This window comes from Mastigoproctus giganteus, chromosome 14 (assembly GCF_048544385.1).
Source record: "Mastigoproctus giganteus isolate SK-2022 chromosome 14, ASM4854438v1, whole genome shotgun sequence".
Taxonomy (NCBI): Eukaryota; Metazoa; Arthropoda; class Arachnida; order Uropygi; family Thelyphonidae; genus Mastigoproctus; species Mastigoproctus giganteus.
In genome coordinates this window covers 96,937,464-96,948,667 of record NC_143588.1, presented here as the reverse complement: position 1 = coordinate 96,948,667, position 11,204 = coordinate 96,937,464, and the positions used below count along the sequence as shown (strand labels likewise).

Here is an 11,204-nt window from a genome sequence, read left to right as displayed (position 1 = left end):
AAAAAAAAAAAAAAGAAGAAGAAAAAGCTAAAGAGCAAGCAAAGCAAGAGGGGTTCTTCCTGAAATACCTTCGTACACAGAAAGCAAATCAAGAACACGAATATGACTGTACTCTTGTTGAAACTAGCACTGGGGGAGCTGAATGTGGTGCTCCTACCACAAATGATATAAACTCTAAGACAGAAGTTTCACAAATTGGAGATATTTCTGGAAAACATATAGAGGAAAAAGAGGATGTCAAGAAAAAATAGAGTACTGCAAAGTCTGCAAAAGAAGATGGTATTATGCCTGACTTTAATTATAGTGACCCTGCCAAATGGCCCTACTGTTGCAGTGATAATTTGCGACAGCTTATACACTGGTGTGCAAAATTTAAGGACCAGTCAGGTTTTCACCTGTAGCTTCTCATAGGAGCGGCCTGGATATGGGGAAAAGCATACCAAAGGACCCTTGTGAGGTACAGAAATGATGAAGGAAAAAACACCGACACAACAACAAAACGGTACAGAGGGACTTTATTCAAAAATGGCAACATGATACAGATGCATCACTGCCAAAGATGGAACAAAGGGAAGAGGTGGTCCTCAGTAGGAGATATGGCCACCCCTAATGTCGATGCAGGCTTTGCACCGCCTGTCCATACTTAGAACAATGTTGTTGATAAGTTCTTGCTGTAACATCGTCCATTCCTCTGTCAGCGCCATCTTCAGCTGGTGAACATTTTCTGGTGGGCGTAGACGTGCCGTTAGGCGTCTCCCCAGAGCGTCCCATATGTGTTCGATGGGATTTAGATCGACGGAAACGGGCAGGCTAATCCATACGAACAATGTCCTCACTTTCCAAAAGCATATCAACAGCTGCAGTGCGAGGGGGTTTGGCGTTATCATCCATAAACACGAACTCGGGGCCAATGGCACCTCGGAACAGACGCACACGGAGGAGGATTACCTCAGTACAGTAGCGTGCACCGGTTACAGTACCGGCTTCCAGTATCTGGAGTTGTGTACGTCCATCCAAGATAACGCTTCCCCAGACGAGAACACCTCGACCGCCATATCGATCCCTTTCAGTGATGTTTCCGGGGTGATACCGTGTGCCAACCTCTCGCCAGATTAGCTGACGTCCAGAATCGCTGCTGAGACTGAATCTATTCTCATCAGTAAAGAGTACCTTAAGTAAAGATTTTGTGGTTGTAACCTTTAGAAATAGTGTTGGTCCTTAAGTTTTGCACACCAGTGTAATACAACATGAACCACAGCAGGTCGTATAACATGATTTTCCCAAAGACAAAAAACAGATTCCATCCTATACACTACAAGAGGAGACTAGCAAATGGTGAAGAAGTGTGCCGTCAAAAACAAAAAAACCACATCTTTTGAGGTTGAATATATCTCAAAAGATGTGGTTTTTTGTTTTTGCTATAAATAGTTCAGCAAAAAAAAAAAAAAAAAAAAAAATGGTGCATCATCCCTACAAGAAACAGGTTCAAAAGACTGGAAGAACATTGGAGCAATTCTTTCTTCACATGAGCGTCATACTGACCATTTAGAAAACTATCAAGCCTAGCGTGAACTTGAATTGTGCTTATCTAAAGGAAAAACAATTGAGGCTAATAACCAGCAGAAAATTAAGCAAGAAGAACAATATTGGCGACTTGTCATTCGCGGTACAAATGAAAAATGTACAGTGCTAGCAATGGAAATTTTTAAAGTTCTAGCCGGTGCTATAAAGCAGCAAATTTTAACACATATAAACTCAGCCAAATACTATTCAATTATTCTGGACTGCACACCTGATGTCAGTCATATTGAGCAAATGACAATGATTGTACGTTTTGTTGATGTAATCAAACCATCAGATGATGAGATGTCTGAGCCTGAAATTATCATAAGAGAACATTTCTTGGGATTTGTTCCACTACAGGAGACTACAGGTCTCCTATAATGGAACAAATCCCACACCTTCATTATTTATAAAATTCGCTCCTTTCAGCGAATTTTATAAATAATAAAGGTGCCTTTATAGCAGAAACTCTTCTTCAACAGCTTGAGCAAATGGGATTACCAACTGAAAATCTGCGTGGTCAAGGTTATGATAATGGGAGTAACATGAAAGGCAAAGAAAATGGCGTACAAAAGAGAGTCCTGGACATAAACTCACGTGCCTTTTTTGTGCTTTGCAATGCACACTCTAAGCTTGGTAGTCAATGATACTGCTAGGTGTTGTCTGGAAGCAACTAGTTTCTTCATTTTGGTTCAACATATCTATAATTATTTCTCTGCATCGACTAAGCGTTGGCAAATTCTAACTAGCCATATATCAGACATAACTGTTATGTCTGATATATGGCTGCGAAAAAAGAAAAACCTAGCAGTTTTGCTCACAAAAGAAGTAATATTTACAATACACTTATGATGATAAAAATTAAAAGTCATGATTATTTTATTATTATAAAACATTTACATGTATAAATATAGTGCAAATGCATCAGAAATACATAGCTATATCTGAATAAATCAGAATATTGGTAAAGCGGCATCGTTTTAAGTTATATCTCATATTGTGAATACCTTCACAACGAGTTGCCATGATATTGCACTACTTCGAATAAGTAACGCTTCACCTGAGGAGAAGACTAATGTTACTTATTCTCAGATGGATACCACCACCCAGACGGCACCGTTTCAGGGCTATTTGGCCCTTCTTCGGTGGGTGGGTAGGTACCCGAGTGATGAAATGATGGCAAAACAGTTATGAAGTATAACTCCACAATATGAGAGATGCCTGATGGTGTATCATGTATTTAGACTCAAGCGTTTAGGGCATAAGCCTCAAGCTATGAAGGAGTCTAGACTATGTATAAATATAGTGCAAATGCATCAGAAATACATAGCTATATCTGAATAAATCAGAATATTGGTAAAGCGGCATCGTTTTAAGTTATATCTCATATTGTGAATACCTTCACAACGAGTTGCCATGATATTGCACTACTTCGAATAAGTAACGCTTCACCTGAGGAGAAGACTAATGTTACTTATTCTCAGATGGATACCACCACCCAGACGGCACCGTTTCAGGGCTATTTGGCCCTTCTTCGGTGGGTGGGTAGGTACCCGAGTGATGCAATGATGGCAAAACAGTTATGAAGTATAACTCCACAATATGAGAGATGCCTGATGGTGTATCATGTATTTAGACTCAAGACGGCACCGTTTCAGGGCTATTTGGCCCTTCTTCGGTGGGTGGGTAGGTACCCGAGTGATGCAATGATGGCAAAACAGTTATGAAGTATAACTCCACAATATGAGAGATGCCTGATGGTGTATCATGTATTTAGACTCAAGCGTTTAGGGCATAAGCCTCAAGCTATGAAGGAGTCTAGACTATGTATAAATATAGTGCAAATGCATCAGAAATACATAGCTATATCTGAATAAATCAGAATATTGGTAAAGCGGCATCGTTTTAAGTTATATCTCATATTGTGAATACCTTCACAACGAGTTGCCATGATATTGCACTACTTCGAATAAGTAACGCTTCACCTGAGGAGAAGACTAATGTTACTTATTCTCAGATGGATACCACCACCCAGACGGCACCGTTTCAGGGCTATTTGATTTATTCAGATATAGCTATGTATTTCTGATGCATTTGCACTATATTTATACATAGTCTAGACTCCTTCATAGCTTGAGGCTTATGCCCTAAACGCTTGAGTCTAAATACATGATACACCATCAGGCATCTCTCATATTGTGGAGTTATACTTCATAACTGTTTTGCCATCATTGCATCACTCGGGTACCTACCCACCCACCGAAGAAGGGCCAAATAGCCCTGAAACGGTGCCGTCTGGGTGGTGGTATCCATCTGAGAATAAGTAACATTAGTCTTCTCCTCAGGTGAAGCGTTACTTATTCGAAGTAGTGCAATATCATGGCAACTCGTTGTGAAGGTATTCACAATATGAGATATAACTTAAAACGATGCCGCTTTACCAATATTCTGATTTATTCAGATATAGCTATGTATTTCTGATGCATTTGCACTATATTTATACATAGTCTAGACTCCTTCATAGCTTGAGGCTTATGCCCTAAACGCTTGAGTCTAAAACATTTACATTAATTTTTAAATTACTAAAATGTTCATTAAATCTTTGCTCTAAGTGAAAGGCATATGTCGAATATGAATTCAAATTTAAGCTGGTTTGGATTTATATAATATATGAAACTATTCTTCCCCCACAACCCAACCAGGTTTTAAAATTAGAGATCACCCCTTTAGAGATCAGCATTTCATTTAGCCATTGAGTGAAACAAAGTGGGAGAGTCGGATCGATGCTTTGAAACCACTGAGATATCACCTTGGTAATATGTATGATGCTTTAATAGAGATCTTTGATGATACAAGCCTAACAGGTTCATCTGGAAATACTTCCCGAATTGCAGCTAAGGCCCTTGCTGGTGCAATTAGCAAGTTCAAGTGTGTGGTATCCCTTGTTATATGGTACAACATCCTCTTTGAAGTCAATCTTGCAAGCAAGCTACTACGAAATAAGGAAGAAGATTTAAATTCAGCTACAAGACAATTGCAAGTGACTAAGAATTACCTTGTGGACTGCAGGTGTGATGAGAGTTTTCAACAAGTTTTGACAGATGCTACTGAGATTGCAAAGGAACTAGAGATACTACCAAACTTTGAGACAGAACAAGTTAGAAACAGGAGAAAGAAACGGCAGTTTCGGTATGAGGCCCAAGAAGAGGAACCACACGATCCAAAGCAGTTATTCAAAGTAGGTTTCTACTATGCTGTTTTAGACATGGCCATACAATCAATTGAAGATAGATTCCAACAGCTACAACAATATAATTCCCAATTTGGCTTCCTGTATGATATATACATATAAAGAAAAAAATCTACTGAAGATGTACTTAAGGACTGCAAGAATTTGGAAAAATAATTAATGCATAATGGAAACAAAGTTATTGATGCTGAAGATCTGTATTGCGAACTTATAGCAATAGCTCGAAGACTTCCGAAGTCAATGCCGCCACAAGAAGTACTGCTCTTCATACTACAACAAAAACTCCTGGATAATGTGCCTAATGTTTCCGTTGCTCTAAGAAGGATCCTTCTCACACTTCCAGTATCAGTGGCAAGTGATAAACGTAGTTTCTCAAAGCTCAAACTTATAAAAACTTACAAGTTAGAAACAGGAGAACATTGCGCTCCAGAAACTAGTCTCTTTTCCAACATTGCGCTCTACAATGTTGGAAAAGAGACTAGTTGGCTTGGTAACTATATCAACTGAACATGCCCAGGCATCAGCACTTGATCTGGTTGAACTGACAAAATTTGCAAAGGAATAGGCACGCAAAGTGAGATTTTGATGTGCCTGAAATTGAAACTTTTATGAGACGTTTTTAACTCTGTTTGTCTCTTTTTTGTTTGTTTCTCTGTCTGACTGTAAGCAAAATATTGTGGTAACATGACGGGTTGGTTACGCCAAGTAACCTTAAATAGTATATATACTTAAAGGTATGTGAAGTAAAAGGTTTTAATGTTGTGTTCACAATGGCGGAGGTATGCAGAGGTTATACCAAGTGCCCTTTAGTTCAAAACGATTTGTGTGCCAAAATATTTTCTTTTGTATTTGCGAAAGATAATCAAAGATTGATTATTACTTATTCTTGCAATTTAAAATAAATTTAGTAGTTTCAAGTTCTATGCTTTTTATTTTTTCTGAAAAACATCCGTTCTTAAAAATCGAAGTTGGCGATTTTTTTGGGGGAGGGGTGCAAGTAGCTCGCCTTGCCTAGGGCGCAAAAAAGTCTGGCGCCGGCCCTGAATTTACCATTCGCACAGAGCACAAGGGAATTTTGGTTCACCCGATTGTTGTCTAAGCAGTATGATTAGAATCTTCAGTATTGCACATGCCAAAAATAGCAACCCTACACTCTCTGGATTCACGTTATACTATTAGTACATCAAATGCAAGGAAGAAAATCCGTCTCACATTTTCAACACACGCGGATGGCAGACATCACGTATATCAGGCTTAGTGTCGAAGTTTTCAGATGATACAAGGGTTGTTAATGACTAATAGCAACAGGATTTTCTAGATCCTGTGCTACTGCAACAGGATCTAGAAAATTTCCGCAGATGGACTGAGAAGTGGCAATTGAAGTTTAAAATTGACAAATGCACATTCAGTGATCTCGCAAAGTGTGCACAACTTCAGTGATCTCGCATTGCTCATACTGTCGTTGAGTACTTAGCCAGCATTAATATCAAATGTGTTCCTCATCCGCCCTACAGCTGTGACCTTGTACCCTGCAACCTTTTTTTTTTTTAATTATTTCCAGAGTTAAATGGGGAATATGTAACTGAGGCAAGTTTTGTAATAACATATAATACCGTTGAAATTTACTATCCGTAAACAAACTGTTTACTAGTGAATGTCACCTAAAGAAAAAATAAATAAATAAATAAAACGAAAAAAATGCATGCTGAATGTGGGTGCAATAGCATGCATGGAAATTATAGCAACTTTTGAAAACAAATTTATCCAAGGGGACAACCACTCGTCGCCTACAAGAGATGCGTATGCCTTCTTAACACAGGTCAGTGAAACAATTAAGCCATTTGTGTGTGTGTGTGTGCGATATTCTATGGCGCGAGATGAAGCACATGTGGGTGACGCATCTCATTTATCTCTATTAGTAGTAAATGAGAAATATGAAGTCATCCCTGAAATTCATTCTATTCATAAAAAGATATAAAGACAGGAAATGTACAGTCATTGAAGAAAGCATAATACGACCAGGTCAGCCACTGCGGGGAACCCAACGGCTGGTTTTATATGCCTGTAAAGATCAAGAGGGGGAAGCAGAATTTATAGAGTCGCCTCTGTAAATTACTGTATACAGTTTACAAAATGTATCAGAAATAGTTGGGTGACAGCAATTGCCATGGAAACGAAGGCGTATCCTAAATGGGAAATTCTCTTTTGTAAAAAAATTATAAAAAAAATGTAAAAAATTCTAACAATCATAACATTAGCTGCTTCAACTTTATAGATCTTTCATTTTACACAGAACGTGGTTTTAAAATGTTATTTGTTCTAATTATACATATTAATTTTTAAATTAGTTTTGGTGGACATTTTACCACCAACGTGCGAGGTGGAAGGTTTCAAGCCGTGAGCAACATCATCTCACCACTGAGAGATCTCACGGTCTCACCATAGATAATCTTGGCTAAAAATTGCGTAGTAAGTAATACAGCTTTTTCACGAGTCAAAAGGGCTTTTGTTTTCATTTTATTATTTTTTTTTACGTATGATTATTAAAACCTATAATATGCTACTAATAACCTATAATACTGAGGGTGAAATTGAAGAATAAGAAGAAACTTGTTTTCCTAGGCATGATCGTCGTCAGAGAAAAGCAGAAGGAGGCATTACTGTATGCATAGCTAAATCGAATAATTCTGAAAAAGCCCTTCAAGGACAAGGGATTTAACATCGGAACTACAGCAAACGAGTAGTCAGTTTCAAAAAATTCATTCGTATTTGTAAACTGATATGATTACATGTAGTCATCCCAGGGTATATTATTATTATTATTTATTTATTTATTTTAATTTGTTTATTGTATTAGGCAATTCCTGCCAAAATCTGCCAACACCGCTGTTTAATATACAGATAATTTAGATTGCGGCCGCCGTAGCCGAGTGGTCAATAGAAAGGGTAAATAAGTACACGTGCTTTGAGTTACGGGGGGTTCAAGCCCGTCACTGCTAAATAGGGGACTGTTTCTTGTATTCTTTCGATCTTGTAAACTCTTCAGACCGTGTGGTCGACCGGGGGTCTAAAAAGAAAATTAAGTAGTTTATTTTATTATTTTTTTTTTTTATTTGTAATGTACTCCCTCCCTTCCCTGTTTTTGCCCAACTGCAGGGTGGGAAGACCCTCTAAAACAACACAAAAACAAATACATATGGAGACTGTTCAAAGCTAAGGTGTCCAAGTACAGATTATAAATAATAACTGTCAGCCCATTGCAAAGCCCAGAGCGTGATCAATTAAGATGCTACGGCAAACCATAGTATCAAATAATGGCGATTAAGGATATCATCACGACATCAAGGAGTTCAAGAATTTACATCCCAGAGTCTGTAGGAACCAGATACTCCGCTGAGAAAAGCCTGTACCACAAGTAGCTGCCTAGGACAGAAATGCTAACAAAAGGAGCTGGAGCTCAGTGTTATCACGAACCAGCACAAGGAGCCTGCCCCTGACTATCACAACAATGCTGACAGCACCATGAACTGCGAGAGGATATCAAAAGGAATCCGAAGGCATCCATTACGTGGATGCACAAGTGGTGGATTTCTCAGAGCATAAACTTAATTTAAGAAATTTATTAAAAGTCATTTTAAAAAATTAAGTTCATTATTTTATACGTTTTACTATACTACTACCCCCACAAGAAAAACTGTTTTGCGAGGTCCAGATATGGACCTTACAAGGTCACAAATCAAAACAGTATCTACGGAAATAATTAGAAATGACACGCAGCAGAATGCCTGTATGATAGGAAGACAAGATAAAAATCTTTACGTCTCATACGCAATAAGAGCGTTCTTTAAGAAGCAGCAACTAAGTCCGATTTGTAGTGTCTTTCCTCGTCGGAGTCATTTTGGTCTAAGGGTATTGGTTCTGCAGTTCCGCGAAAGGGCAATAATCCCTCGGTCTTAATTTTTTAAATACCAAAAGAGTTAACTAAGGACGAAATTCTGGAGAATTTGCATGTTAAAAACTTGAGTAATTCTGGTCTCACCCTGGAGGAGATCAAAAACGAAACATTTTTTCGATTCTCAACTAAGGCCAAAGCTGGCTCTACTGTAAACTGGGTTGTCAGCTTTACTCCTAGGATATACAAGTGTATCAGTACCCTGGAAAGAATATATCTAGGCTGGAGTTCCCATAGGTTTAAGCCATACACAGTGGTAACAAAATGTTTTCTGTGCTTGAGGTTCGGACATACCACACAGTTCTGTACGCACGAGTCTCCCTCCTGCGGACATTGCGCACGCAGCGAACATGTGTTCAATGAATGCCCGAACAAAACTGATGATCCTCTATGTATCAGTTGCAAAAGAGGGAAACAAGATTATCACCATTCTGTTAAGGACAAAAACTGTCCTGTTTACAAGAGGGCCCTAGAAACTGCAAGTTTGAGGATTGCCGATGAATACCGGTAACTTGATACCTGGTCTCATAAACAGTGTGAATAGTGACCGCCGTAATTTGAATAGTGCTTCTGTCTCCAACGTGCAGCGAAAATCACGTGAGATAAAGGTAATGCAAATTAACGGGCAGCGTTCCAGAGTTGTTGCAGACGAAATTAGAATTGCGCCGAACAAAACCATGTGGTTATAGTTACAATCCAGGAGCCATATGTTGCCAAGGGACATATGGGTAATTGCACAAGAGTTGTATTTCCTCGGTCTACTCGTGTCATTCAGCCTGAACAGCACGACCCTAAAACTTGCATTTTAGTCATGAATGAGAATTTAGATGTGACTGTAATCAATGGATTGTGTAATCAGTTTGCGACCTGCACTCTCATCACAGTCTCCGCCTTTAGTTTATACATTGTCTCTCTATACTGCCCACCGTCTGGTGCCCTAAACGATTCACTGAATTATCTTGAGGCTGCCATTAATCTTCTCGGTCTCAGTAATATTTTAATTTCTGCAGACATAAATTCATAATTGGAATTCTGGTATAGTTCGCGAACAGACGCTCGGGGTGAAATGATGGAGGAGTTTATTTTTATTAACAATATATGAGGATCTATAACATCCCTCAGCAATTCACCACTTTCTCAAGTTCAAATGGAGAGTCGAATATCGATATTACGTTTTCGAACTCTCATTGCAAACTTGATATATCTGAATGGACCCTTCATCCGTCTTGGACGTGCAGTGATCACCGAGCTATCTGTCAGCTCCTCGTTCTGTTTCTTCACTGTCGTATGAAAGTACAGTACTCGAATTCACACGATTCTCATTAAATAATATTGACTGGGATATCTTTAAATTCTCCATAGAGACTGACTTTCCTGCTTCTGCTTGCCTTGATACCATGTCTGCTGCTGATGCTGCATCTTATGTTCAGAAAATCCTAATAACAGCGTCGTATAAATTGGCTAAGAAGAAGTGTGTTAATGTGAAAACTTGCCCTCGGTGGTCTTCGGACTTGTCTGCCCTTAGGATACAAGTTCACCAAGAGCGTAGGACTTACCAGAGACATACACATTTGACTACTGAAGATGATGAGGTACTCCACAGTCGGTATATTAATCTTAAGAAGAAATACATTAGGGCAATTTCCGCTGGAAAAAACAGAATCTCGGTCCGATTTTGTTCAAAACTTTGGGAGAACCAACCCGTGGGAGCTTTTATACAAAATTATGAGAAACAAACTTAAAACCAAAGTCTTTGGAACTATTGTACATAATGGTGTCGAGACTAAAAACTGGTCTGAATCTGTAAGTGTTATACTAGACAACTTGTTTCCGATTGATGACTCGGGTTGTGATACTGAAATTCATAGAGGTATTTGCTCTGCAAACTCCTTGTACATATCAAATTCTTATTCTGAACCATTTACTGCTGCAGAGTTAGAGACAGTTATAAAACAGATCAATATAAGAAAATGTCCGGGTATGGATATGCTGGAGAATATATTTATTGTGGCGGCTGCAAAACTTAAACCTGAAATTCTATTACAGTTTAACAAATGCTTGGAGGAAGGACACTTTCCGGAGCTCTGGAAAACTGCTCTTCTGAGATTGATTAAAGAGTCCAACAATCCCCCAGACGAGCCCAGATCTTATTGGTCAACACTGCTGGCCAATTTGGGGAAATTGTTGGAACGCCTAGTTGCCCTAAGGTTGAACTCTCCTTTTCTTGAAAAAGATCTTCTTGCGTCCAACCAGTATGGTTTTTCTCCAGGCCGATCTTGTGAGGACGCTGTTGCAGATTTTATTTGCCATGTTGAAAACTCTCCGTTCAAACAGAATCTGCAAATGACTCTCTCATTGACTTCTCTGATATCTGTCCATCTGTGGTGTGGAAGTACCCAGAATCATCTGTCCAGGTGACTGACTCTTCTGGGTAGTCAA

General features: G+C 38.9%; 1 protein-coding gene across 1 annotated transcript; it reads left to right on the top strand.

The window, feature by feature from the left end:
• Positions 1-4,381: 4,381 nt before the first annotated feature.
• LOC150075409 (uncharacterized) lies at positions 4,382-4,915 on the top strand. The gene has a single exon (XM_090388479.1). The coding sequence runs from the start codon at positions 4,382-4,384 to the stop codon at positions 4,913-4,915; it is 534 nt and encodes a 177-aa protein (XP_090244605.1).
• The last annotated feature ends 6,289 nt before the right edge of the window (positions 4,916-11,204 follow it).